Genomic DNA, 13,748 nt, shown 5'->3' with positions numbered 1-13,748 from the left:
TGTAATCAAGGTGAAGAGACATTTTCATTGCCTCAGGTGTACAATTTCCCCAATGTGGTCTGCTCTTCAATCAAATTTAACCCCCTCCCCTCCCCCCACTCAAAGCCAAACCCTAGTTAACCCTTCAAGCTGGTTTGACGTGTATAAAACTTCATCCCAAAAGTGTAGTCAGCTGCGGTTTGACGTGTATTTAACGTCATGACGACATTCCGTCATGTGGTGAAACCTGTCGTTATTTTGGTGAACTATATCGGACTCGGGCTATATGGAATACGTTGTCTATGAGTTGGTCGATCTTTTGCAGCTGTTTGCAGTCGAAAATGAGTGCGACAGAGACAGCTGTATTGTTTACAAAACTGAGCATCTGACCTTGACATTGTGCGTACTCAGTTCGTTCGCGCCGGTGCAACTTGTTGCTATGCAATGCGTTCTGTGATTGTTGTCTTGTGTTTTTAATATTATTTTGTTGAATAATATAATGGCAAGCTACAGTTTATAGTTATCCCAATCAGTGTTGTAACTTTAGAATCACGTAGGAGTGTGTATAACTTACATTTATAATGTAGGTTATTGTGAAATGTGCAGCAACGTGTTGGGTATATATATCTTTGTTTGGTTAGAGTGAGGTTATTTTCGGGAGTGTTATTGCATTTAATTTTTCTTTTTGTAATTCAATAAAACAATTGTGTTGATAAAGTGTCTACAGCCCGAGAAAAAAAGGTTTTTGTAAAAGCTTGCGAAAATATGGCGCGATCTGGAAAAATAGTCCCGCAGCAGGGTCCGGCTTGCATTTAAATACTCCCGCCTTGAAGGGTTAAACCACTAACATAAACAGTCATTGTAAGAGCATAGTACAATTTGTTAACATAACTACATTAACTCACCCACATCATTCAGTTTTCGCTTGAGGAAGTGGAAAATTGCAAACTGAAGACCAGACAAAGGTCCTATCTGCAGTAATGTCGGTGTTAAACCTTTCCACCATCCCCGGAAGCCTTCCTCTTTTACAATAGTTTTCAGCCCGTTCATGGTGCTGACATAGACCTGCAAAATATTAGTCTACTTTGAGTTAAGGAGTTCTTTTTTAATAAATCAGTTTAACCAATTTATACTACACTTTGCCACATTTGTTACTTCACTTTGGATTGAGTTACGTGATGCAGAAGAAGAATTGAATTTCAAATAGTGCGAGATTATGAAGGATTTTTATACAATATGTGAAAGGTGAAGATATCTTCTCATCATCAATGTATTGTTTACTAATGTATTTCCTTATTATTCTTGTATAAATGTAAAATAGAATTTACAATCTGGGACTTGAACTCCTAGAAAAGCATAGAAGGGGAAAAGATACCGAATTCAGAGGAAAATTTAATTTAGATGTAATTTTCCTCTTTGATCCTTCTTTAGTTTTATATTTTTACATGTCCAGTACAACAAGTGGAACCAATGAGGAAAAGAGTATAAAGGAGTATAGGGCAAAAGTAATATAAAATGGGCAATCAGGTTCCTCTTAAAAGTGCATGCTAGTTAGCAACTAGCTTCACATCTAAAGTTCCGCTTTTAATATAAAATGGCTAAAGTTTAAAACTGCATATAAATTTAAATTCGTCAAATCCATACATTTTTCACTACAGAAACTTCGATTTAAGTGTCTCAATACTAGTAAATTGTAAAAAATATGATTATTTGTTAATACTAGTGGTATATAATTTACATTCAAAACAGAGTTTCTTTTGAGAAAATCTGTACTTCTGTGGCGAGATGAGAACCTGCAGCTAATTCATTTCTATGAGATGCCTACCATTTGTGGCGAAACTGAAAGATATGTATCTTGAGCGGTTTGCCGAGGCAGTTCCGGTCTGAGATGCTGTGGGCGTGACACTGGCAGAGGGATGAATGTGAGTTGTGTGTGATAAAGTTAGGATTCATTAGCAATAAATACTTTAATTTATTTGTATATTAAAAGTATAAATTTATTTTATATGTTTTAAGAATAACAGAGGTAGTTAATTTATTAATGTGTTAAATTTTAGTTATAACACGTTAAAATATTTCACTAATTTCACCACATTGTGTAAATGTATTTATTTCTTTATATTATTATCATTATTATTTTTTATTTTATTCTTAAGATAATATTTATTTAATGTTTTAAATTTTATGTTGTCGCAGGTTAAGTGTAAGAAAGGGCCATGCGGCCCTAACTTTGCCTGTATAAATAAAGAATTTTTCATTTCATTTACCATTTGGAAAGAATGAAACATTCACATTGTGTATCTGAATAATCAAAACTTGTAGCTGAGAGTGTTCACCCTCTCTTAATCGAATTATGGTGAAGGGCTATCAACGCTACCAAACTGAATTGATTGATTGCTTTGCCGTAGGAGAACACTTTCACGATTTTACTATTTTAAGATTTGTATTCAAACAAAACTATTACATACATTATACATCGTTGTAAGAATAATTAAATTCTCTACACAGAAAATTATTAAGCTTCTTCATTATAACGCACCAGGTACCATAGTAATGAAGGGCTAACAAACTAACAGCAAAATGTTTAAAACAACGCAAAAATATGATGATATAATTAAATAGTAGTTACAAACAGTTCCAATAATTATGTAAGATAACAGCAAAAGTCAGAAGGAATTATGTTCTAATGGAAAATATTTCCATTACAAGTTTACAAGCATGATATCACACTGCGGTATTATAAAAATTTCTATGCTATTTTTCTAAAAAAAAAGAAAACTAAGAAATAAAATAGTGAAGATTGAATTTCAACAAAAACTAATAAACCTATATATTCTGGACATCACAGACTCAAGAAAATTTGTCAAAGTGAATAATGAAGTAACAGAGCCTTTCAAAGTAAATACAGAGTCAGCAGGGAGATGGGCTGTACCCAATTTCATCATTGCTGTAGAGGCAATACAAAAAGAAGCAGAAATGAACACAGGTATTAGAAAGCAGGGTAAAATCAATGTATTACCCTTTCAAAAAAGATGTAGTTATATTAGCAGAGGACATAAAAGGTCTGTAGACATTAATAAGAAAAGTTACATAGCAAACAGAAACTTTGGGATTGAGTGGAATATGAAGTACAGAATACATCCACTTTACAAGAAATCAAAATGTAAATAGAGACTAACTCAAAAGAGATAAACATGATGTTGAAAAAGTACATAGCTTTAAATATTTTTCAATAATCATACCAAATAACAAAATAGAAGAATCAGAAATACAAAACAGTCAACCTTGTAACAGGTGTCAACAAGTCTGTAACAGATTAATATCGTAAAATTTACCAGTCACACAAAACAATAATATGCCCAGTTTTACTTTATGGTTATGAAACTTGGAAAATAAACAAGAAGGAAGAATGAAAATTAGTAATCTTTACAGAAAATTAATGCTGCAGAACGTATATGGACCGGAATATGAATAAGGTGAATAAAGAAGAAATCACAACAGACTGATCAGGGATATTTATTAGGGTAGAGACGTAGTAAGTGTGATAAAGTGCAGAATAATTAGGTAGGCACATAGGAATATTTATTCCTAGTAGAAAGATACCTGGAAAAAAGGCTACCCAAAAGAAAGCCACGACAGAGATGGAACCAAGTAAACTCTAATATATTCATATTAATGGAGCTACACAGGATGGCAGCACAAAGCAGAGAGCTAGATAGAGCATTAGAAGGTGATCAGAGGCAATTAGCATATTGGCTTCTTGTCGTGGTGAATCGTGTTGATTGCCCAGGAGAGGGATCCTCCAGTGAAGACCATTTACTGCTACAAAACTATCATCAATCCTGTCATCTCAGACTTTTTTATTTGTTCATGTAACTACCTCTTCAAGGTACAATTCACCATTCATTTTTACAATAACTTAAAAGTTTTCTCTAGTTCATTATGAAATGACACTATATAGATAGGTTAACAGTACAAAATATTTGTTTATTTTATAAACATAATATGTGAATCACCCAAAAACAGCCAACTGGTTAGGAAAAAAATCATGTGCTGGTTCGTGGGTTAACATTATTTACAACAAGATCGTTTTGACACCATTGTCATCATCACCGCACTGACCGCACCGCAAGATCCTTCTTCAGTTGCAAAACCATGTTATTCACTGAACACAACTGTACGAGGGGGTACCCAAAAAAAACCGGAATTATTTTATAAAAATTATATATTATCAAATTTTTTACAATACGACCTTATCTCCTTCAAAATAATCTCCATTACAAGTAATACACTTGTCCCAACGGTATTTCCATTGATCAAAACATTTTTTGTAGTCATCTTTAGAAATGGCTGCAAGCTCGAGCTTCGTTTTTTTCTTCAAATCGTTGACCTTTCAAGCCTCTTTTCATGTGTGGAAACAAAAAAAAGTCGCATGGAGCGAGGTCAGGCGAGTAAGGTGCGTGGGGCAGCGGAACCATGCCGTTTTTGGCTAAAAACTGCCTAACTGAGATGGCTGTGTGTGCCGGTGCGTTGTCGTGGTGGAAGAACCAGTCTCCAGTCTGCCACAAATCGGGTCTTTTCTGGCGAACACTGTTGCGCAATCTTCTTAAAATCTCTAAAATCTCTTCTGATAGTTCCTCAATTGTCTGTCGACGGTCGGTGAGCACAAGTTCAAGAATTTTCTCAACATTTTCGTCCGTTCGAGAGGTTGATGGACGTCCAGAACGAGGTTTGTCTTCAATCGACATGTCGCCATTTTTAAATCGAGTGAACCACTCGTAGACCTGAGTTTTCCCCATAGCATCATCTTTGTAAGCTGTATTCAACATTAAAATAGTTTCTGCAGCATTTTTACCAAGTAAAAAACAAAATTTCACAGCTGCACGTTGTTCACTTAAACTTGCCATGACAAAAAACGAAACAAGAACAAAACAGGGTTAGCTAAAACAGTCACTACGAACGAACAGAATGCACTAGGACAACAGAACTCGGGTCACTGAGCTCGCAATGGGTTGCGCGACACACGCCTAGCGGCAGGAATGTGTACTACACGCTGCCGGCTGCCAGCAATACAATTCCGGTTTTTTTTTTGGGTACCCCCTCGTAGGTTGGAACTGTACGGAGAATGATCAAATTATTCTCAGCCAAATGTGGTACTAAAAAGATAGTAACTTAGTTAACCACATGTTGGTTAGGCCCCGTATTAGTACATTTATTGGTATTTACTGTTTATAGTTATATTTTATATCTATAAATAAGTAAAATACTAATCAAAGCATGAGGAGTTATTTTGCATCTGGATGGCCACTGTCATGTAGAAAAACAATCCTTTTTCCAATAATATAAACATGCAATAAAATTTTTGTAGAGAATACTTCTTTAAACTTAAGAAAACACCTCTAACAACGAATAAATCACGAAAAGTCTATTCTTTTTCAATCACTTTCTACAAAAATCACCAGTAATCACTGAGGATCATCCACTTCGTTTCTTGTCATGAATATTCTTTTGGTTTCCTTTTAAAACCTTTTTCATTTTTGTACCTCTACTTCATGTGGACTTTCAAAACAAAACATACCTAAAAATCAAGCCTTATATATTCTGGATGCAGCAGAACTATCCAGAAACAGAGATATACACCAACACCACACAAGGCAATTTGGTCTCTACAACTTTCCAAACCACCATCTTCAACCGTATGAAAGAAAGCTATCATACGATGGGTGGAAACTTTACAACCATCTACCACCAGAGCTGCAATTGAAGAAGGGGAAACCCTTGAAATTGAAACTGCAGGAATGGCTAAGAACCCACCCATTTTACACACTAGAGGAATACATATAGAGAACAATATAACCATTACCTTTCATATTTTCTTACTTTATTTGTCATTTCAAATAACAAAAAATTGTAAAATTGACTCCATTTGTAATCTCTAAGATAATAAATCAAGATTATTCTGAATCCTTAATATTATTCAATATCATTATTATAAATATTTTTGTGAACACAGTTATTGTTAGCAAAATTTTGTTATCGCAATTATTTCAATAACAGAACACAGTAATCTTACCTTGTTGCTAAACTGTTTTGTGAAGTATGATAAAAAATCTCCTTTTATTTTTTAAACAACTTTAATAACTTTGTTCTTTGAAATACAACTGATAGAGATCCATATATAGGCGGGGGGAGGAGAGGGAGCTACAGGGGCTGTAGTGGTTTTTGGGGGTGGCAAAGTATTTCATAAACACATGGCAACAATAATTGATAATATTTGAAAATTAAGGGTGTGTATGTCAAGGCTGGTGCACTGCACTGTTCTGTACAAAATATTAGGAAGTAAGACTATCAACTTAAAAAAAGTTTTTCAATATGGTGAAGAAGATTGTGTGGAGTTGGAACATTGGGAAAGAATCAAAAGTATTGATGTATAAATCTTATTTCCAACCAATTTTATTATATGGAGCAGAGACGTGGACGTGGACTAAAAATGATTTAAGCAGATTGCAAGCTGCAGAAATGAGATTTTTAAGAGGGATAGAGAAGACTACAAGAAGAGATAGAATAAGGAACGAAATAACCAGAGAAAGATTGAAGGTGGTTTCACTGCAAGAGACAATGGAAAGAAGAAGAATACAGTGGATGGGGCATGTGAAGAGGATGGGAGATAATAGAATACCTAGAATAGCACTGGAGAAGGAGGAAAGAGGAAGAAGACCGAGAGGAAGACCGAGAGGAAGATGGGAGGATCAAGTGTGGAAAGACATAGAGAGAAGAGGACTACAGAAAATGCAGGTGGAGGAAGAGGAGACCTGGAATGACAGACAAAAGTGGAGGAGGCTGTGCACGACGACCCGTGATAACGGAAACGTCAGAAGATGATGATGATGATGAAGACTATCAACTGTAGTCTGTACTGTATAGGGCAGTAGATGTAGTGTAGTTTCCTATAGATGTTGCTATAAAATGTCTATATTTATTTTGTTTCTGTAAGGAACTTAAAGAGTAAAAACGACAACAAGTTTTTTTATCTCTATAAACTGTTACATGTCTATGGAGTTTAAGACATATACCTCTATGTTGACTAACATTGAAACTTGTTTTGACCATCCTTGCATTGAACTGTTCAGCAGAGCGATCATTTTCAGATAAAAACCTACACGAGATCGACGATGACTGAAGCACATTTGGGAGATATGGCTGTTTTAACCTTCGAGTCTGACATGGCCAAAAAATTAGCGTTTGATGATGTTATCAGTTCATTCTGTCTCTAAATCAATAAGAAAGTTGATTTAATCACCATAGAGATGTAAATTATACAAATTTATATTTAACTTTTTCCTCAATAAACATGTACATTTTACTTTTACATTTTACATTTTACATGAATGTTTGGATGATTACTAATAACTGGCTATAAATTATACCTTCTCATTTCCTTGCACTACCAGACGAGTCCGGACAATATCCAGTGGGAAAGACAGTATAGTAGCAGTGCAGCCGGCAATAAAGCCACACACAAATTCCACTTTACCCTTCTTATCGGCAAATTGAGGGATTTCTCTGGATTTTTGTACCATAGACTCATACACTCCAAACTAGAACAAAAAAGTCACAGTCAAAAATGTAATTATGTCACAAATTAAGCCATTTTCCTAGATTTATTATTTTATATTTAAACATTTTTAACATTTTTTAACTGAGATAAATTTTTTTACTTATGTAGTGTTTTGTTTTGTTTTGTTATCGCAATGTTTATTATATGTATGGTGCACCAAATTTGTTAATGAGTAAATTATCTTAATATATTTCTGACGAATCTCATCTTAGAAACGGACATTAAGAGGTGATCCACCTTTAGTTGGTTATAGAATTAATTTAATGGTTATAAGATTTTAACTACATGTACTTCACTAACCTGGTTTCTAGACTGATGAAGGCTAGGCAGCTATAAGCCATAAGAGAAGGATATAGGTTCACAACCAATAATTATAGAAACATTCATTTATCCAAATACTTCCTTAATTTCTCGTCATGGATTTTAAAGTGAGCTATATGGAACCTATGATGGAGCTTTGATAAACAAATCTGCACAATGTGGTTTCTACAAGTTTAGAAAAACTCAATACTTTCACTGGATAAGATCAGAACTTTATGATAATTTTATTAAAATACACACAATGATATTTAGAATACACCTATGACAACATTTGTTATGTTATAAATTTGTATCCAAGCAAAGCCAATATCCTCTCTATTTATTAATAATGGTAGATAATAGGGAATCACTGTCCATCCAATAGTTAATTTAATTCTTGCAAGTATAAAAATCTGATAACATAATAGTATTTACTTAACTGAAGAACAATTCATTCTACTTATGTAAAACAATTACAAAAATGAGCCCAAAAGCTATGTAAATCTCTTTATTTTACTACCGTAAATTATCACCAGCCTATTTAATATTGTATTTCTAGCAAGAAAAACAATTTGAAAAGAAACTAAATAGAGCAAAATGTTTCATGTTTAATCTAATACATTCTATTTATAATATGCTAAAAACACTTTATGTTTTTGCCACAAGAGGGCAGCATAAAGATGGCGTGCATTATATGGCCTAGGTTGTGAAGCATCACATCAATGCAACTTCAAACCATGTCAAATGGTTAATCTTCGGAATAAAAGAAACTGTAATATGTACAAAATGTGCAGTAAAACTGTTTCAGAATAATGACAACATCATTTAATGTTTTATCGCAGTGATTGAGTGAAAAGAAATTTAATAAATAGGTCTTAGTCTTAGATGAGAAGGGTCTTAGTTCACCTCTTTCTACTCGGATATTGCCGCACAAGTGACATCACTTGTCAAATTTTGCCGCTCCGGTGACATCATGCATCGTTGACTATTTGACGTCAATACGGCTTTCTTATGCAGTTATTAGCCCACTCTAACTAGCAATCTATCTTACTAACTAGAAAAATTTGCTAAAACTTGTTTTAATCTTGAAATTTAAAAAAGAAACAAATTATATACTTTTTTGTAGTTTGTTGTTTTCATGAACCGTGAAAGCTGTGACATGTTTTCTGTTGGTGATTACAGTTAATGTTTTATTTTTTTATGATTTAAGTTAAATTATTAAGTTAAAAAAATGTGTTTACTACCACTCATTTATATCTACTTTAAAATAAAGTATGGTAGGCTATCTTTGCTGTTGTTTTTTACTAAAACATGTCCTCAGATACATAGGGTACCCTCTCATTTCAACTTCCACCAAAGCTAAAACGGTTGACAATTTCTTTCTTAAGCAAAATTTCTTTATTTTTTCAATAAAAAACAGGTTCTGTGCTTATACAATGCAAATTCACTCTCAGCTCTATGGGTATAAAATATACATAGGTTAACTGTGCAATGCACATTGTACTTCACATGCTGTCCAGTTATAGCCTTGAAACATAAGTGCCGTAATAGAGAGTTCCACTAAGTTTATTGAGTTTATTGAGCAGGCTTAATACAAGATCTTCAAGATCTGAGTTGGTGTCAAACAGTATAGGATATGAAGAATTTGAATAATTTGTCAGAGGACACTAAGCAGTGGATACTAAGTTAGCAGAGGATCTTAAGTGTGTTAGCCCTTGTAAATCTTAAGTGTAAAGGGCATGATGTTATAAGATTTCTTTAAATGAAAAATCACTTAGCAGCTGAGATTCATCACTAACTGTGTGTGGTTTATGGCCCAAACATTATGAGTGATGGTATAGTCCTTCAATGAACAGGTTTTTTAAAAATGGAAGAATAAACATTAACGATGGATGAAGGAGCGGTTCTTGTCAGTGACTTTCAAAGATATGACAAGTGTAACTATTTAGAAAAGTACATGTATTTAGTTTTCAGACTTATATAATAATATTTTAATTATAATAATATATTATAATAATAGCGAAGCTTAAATGCAATGAGGCTCCTGGTGAAGACGGAATTACAAGTGAGATTATTAAAAGTGGAGGAAAATTCCTGATAAGAGAAATACATAAACTTATTACAAAAGTATGGGAAGAGGAAATTATACCGGAGGTATGGAGAGAAGCAGTGGTAATTCCTCTGCACAAAAAGGGGGATAAACAATTATGTTCTAATTATAGAGGAATATATCTTTTGAAAACCGTCTACAAGATATTTTCAAAAATATTACTATCAAGATTAAGTCCTTATACTGAAGCAATAATTGATGAACAGCAATCAGGATTTATGAAAGGCAGGTCCACAATAGATCAAATTTTCCTACTTAAACAGGCAATCTCAAAATATTATGAGTTCAACAAAGGCTTCTATGGAATTTTTATAGACTTCAAGAAAGCTTATGACAGCATAGATAGGAATGCTCTATTCAAGAAGATGGAAAAACATGGAATCCCGCAAAAACTGATAAGACTGTCAAAAATGTGTATAAGTGACTCAAAGGCCAAGATAAGAATAGATGGAGAAATGTCGGAAAACTTCCTTATCAACACTGGAGTAAGACAGGGAGATGGGATTTCTCCCACTCTCTTCAACCTGGCTGTGGAAGAGGCATTACAAAAAGTTAAAAGACTACAAAGAGGGGTTAAATTAGGATTGGACCTGAACGTAATGGCATTTGCGGATGATGTAGTGATCTTGTCAGAAAGTTTGGATGACCTCTCCACACTAACAAAAAGTTTTATTAAAGAATGTCAAACAGTAGGCTTAGAGCTAAATGAAGATAAAACTAAAATTATTATTCATTTTGGAAGACATGCTGGAAATGTGAGAACAAACTTAAACATTGACAACTACTCGATTGGCTGTGTAGAAAGTTTTAAATATTTGGGTGTAACAATAAACAGCAAAAACGTGGAGGATATAGAGATACAAAGCAAATTAGCTAATGCAAATAGGTGTCTTAGGGCGTGTACAAAACTCTTTACGTCAAGATTGTTGTCACAATGCTCCAAAATAAGAATTTATAAAACAATCATTCAACCAGTCCTAATGTATGGAAGTGAAACATGGACATTAACGAAGAAAAATGAGGGGCGGTTGATTGTTTTTGAGAATAAAGTTCTCCGAAAAATATTTGGACCAATATGTGATGAAGGGGTGTGGCGAATAAGAAAAAATAGAGAATTACGCAATGTATACCAAGATCCTGATATTGTGGCTTTGGTGAAGGCAAAGAGAATTAGCTGGCTAGGACATGTACATCGGAGACAGGAGGGCACAAGGTTAAAAGAGGTCTACCAGGCGGTATACCGGCAGGAAGGCGCCCTTTGGGTAGGCCAAAGATAAGATGGTGCGATCAAGTGGTCGAAGATGTGACCCGGTGTGGAGGGTCTGTAGATCTGGCGGAAGACAGGGTGGCGTGGAAGAGGCTCATAGACGAGGCAAAGAATCGACTGAGATTTGTTACGCCCCGGCAGTAAGTAAGTAAGTATAATAATATTTTTGTATCTTCACTGGTTTCCTTTCTAAACTTAGGTTACTGTTTGGATAACCATTTTATAAAAATTTGTGATTCTAGAAAGATGAGTTTATATAAGTGAAATATAAATTCAGTCTTAGTTTTTGATTAGTATGTTTAAGCATTTTCATTCAGAAGAGTATTTCACAGTCAAATTTTTCATCAAAACATGGAGAAAAGAATAACAGGATTACTCTTTGACCAATGTTAGTAGGGTTGACAGAATACTAAGTTTTATTAATTTATGCTCAAACTCCTCCAAGAGGAATTATTTCAATACATTAATTAGTATGAATTGTTGAGTTTACCTCTAGTTTATCCTTCTCTTAATGCACCTGGAATCAGATGCTCTTATTACAGACTCATCTCCTGGAATCTGGAGCAATGTTTGTCTGATACTTTTGTCAATACTTTTGGGTAAGTTTGGAGTACTATGGCATCTGTGGTGTCCACCTAAATGTCTTCAAATCTTACCTGAAAGGCAGAACTCAGTTTGTTGACGCAGGTGGTAACAAATCAAATTGTTCTGAGGTCATTTTTGGGGTGCCTCAAGGGTCTGTACTGGGGCCCCTCCTTTTTATAGTTGTTATTAATGACTTGGAAACCAATATCATTGACTCATCAACCATCATGTTTGCAGATGACACTACTTTTTTTAAGTGTGCATTCAGATGAAAGCCTCTTAAAATTACAATTTGACGACACTCTTGAAAGAGCCTGCTCCTGGTTTAGTGCAAACAGCCTTCTTTTGAATATTATAAAACCCAGAACCTACCTTGTAGCCTTAAAAACAGTAGTCTTAGTTTAATAGAAAATAGTAATGTAAAAATCCTCGTTGTAATATTTGATAATTAATTCTTGGGTCTCACATGTAGAATCTGTTTGTATTAGATTGTCTAGAGTTATATTTTTGTAAGGATCCCTTATGCGCATTGTTCCAGAGAATTATGTAAGAACAGCTTACTTTGGCTTCTTTCAGTCTGTGATAACTATGGCCTAATTCTATGGGGAAATAGCTGTCATGTTAATAGAATATTAGAGTTACAGAAAAAAGCTTTAAGAATAATGAATAAGGCAACTTTCAAATAACATTGTAAACCATTATTTATTTTAAATGTAAGACTTTTACTGTGATAAACCTGTATATTTATGTATGTTTATTGTATATGAAGAAGAATTTTAATTTAGGCTTAGTTGTACATAGATCTGATGTACATTTAATTATAATACCAGAAATCAACTCCGGTTAGATGTGCCATAGAGTATACTAAGTAAATGTCAAAATAGATTTTATATTGTAAGTCTGAAAATATTTAACAAGTTGCACAATGAAAGTATACTCATAGATTTCAAACTACTTAAGTTAAAATGTTACAATTGGTTAAGCTTAAATCCTTTTTATGATTTAAATGAATTTTTTAGCCTTAGATCAGTACATTTGTAAATGTTTTCCTTGTTAACTTTGTGAATGTTAAAATATTTGTAACTTCATGGAAATGTTTCAATTTTTAATCAAACTACTGTACTGTTTTGTACCTCATCTATCTATGTGTTGATGACCACTGACATTGTCTATGGCGTGTATGTATTTGCTTACAGACAATAAAGGTTTATGATTATGATTAGAACTGGAGCTAAACTCAACATCCACATTAAATCAACCCTTCCCAACAAGGCTATATTCAATTAGTTTTAGATTTTTTCAGAGTTAGAACATTTTATGTTCCATTATTCATAAAAACGAGGATTGAAACCAAATTTTAATTTATGTCTATTACACTCACTTTGAAAGATCACAAAAACAAATAAAATTTAAAGTCTAAGCATTAAAAACACTACCTGAATGACTCCATATGTGAGTGAGAGCATTTGAGCAGGAACATGCCCCTTCCAGAAAGCCTTTACTCCTTCTTCTTTGATTATCAAGGGCAGGGCCTGTGACATACTCTGGTATTTGGACCCCATAGACCTCTTGCTGATTGGTTCCACCTGAAGCTGCCAACATTAACACGATTTTAAATCCAATGCTCCTTTGGTTATTGTTATAGGACAGGGCCTGTGACATACTCTGGTTTTTGGACCCCATAGACATGTTGCTGATTGGTTCCACCTGAAGCTGCCAACACTAACATGATTTTAAATGCAATGTTCCTTTGATTAATTAGGGCAGGGCCTACAGGGTGCATTATGACATAATGAGCATGATTTCATTGTGACATGACTATTCATCAAAGCACGTTCGGACTGGTCAGATTACTCCTCCAAATGCGCTCTGTCTCAGTTTGCTCCGAG

General features: G+C 34.1%; 1 protein-coding gene across 2 annotated transcripts in view; it reads right to left on the bottom strand.

Annotated features, from left to right (window-relative positions):
- The window catches only part of LOC124358887 (mitochondrial thiamine pyrophosphate carrier-like), a 31,244-nt gene that overhangs the window by 12,035 nt on the left and 5,461 nt on the right, over positions 1-13,748 (bottom strand). For both annotated transcript variants that reach the window (XM_046811129.1, XM_046811130.1), the window contains exons 3-5: positions 13,296-13,451; positions 7,407-7,577; positions 885-1,044 (exon numbers count right to left, since the gene is read on the bottom strand). In XM_046811129.1, the coding sequence (XP_046667085.1) occupies positions 885-1,044; positions 7,407-7,577; positions 13,296-13,451 (487 nt within the window). The remainder of the gene's footprint in view (positions 1-884; positions 1,045-7,406; positions 7,578-13,295; positions 13,452-13,748) is intronic.

Source organism: Homalodisca vitripennis, chromosome 4, assembly GCF_021130785.1.
Source record: "Homalodisca vitripennis isolate AUS2020 chromosome 4, UT_GWSS_2.1, whole genome shotgun sequence".
NCBI lineage: Eukaryota > Metazoa > Arthropoda > Insecta > Hemiptera > Cicadellidae > Homalodisca > Homalodisca vitripennis.
Note: the sequence above shows the minus strand (reverse complement) of the source record. Positions and strands in the feature narration are given on the sequence as shown.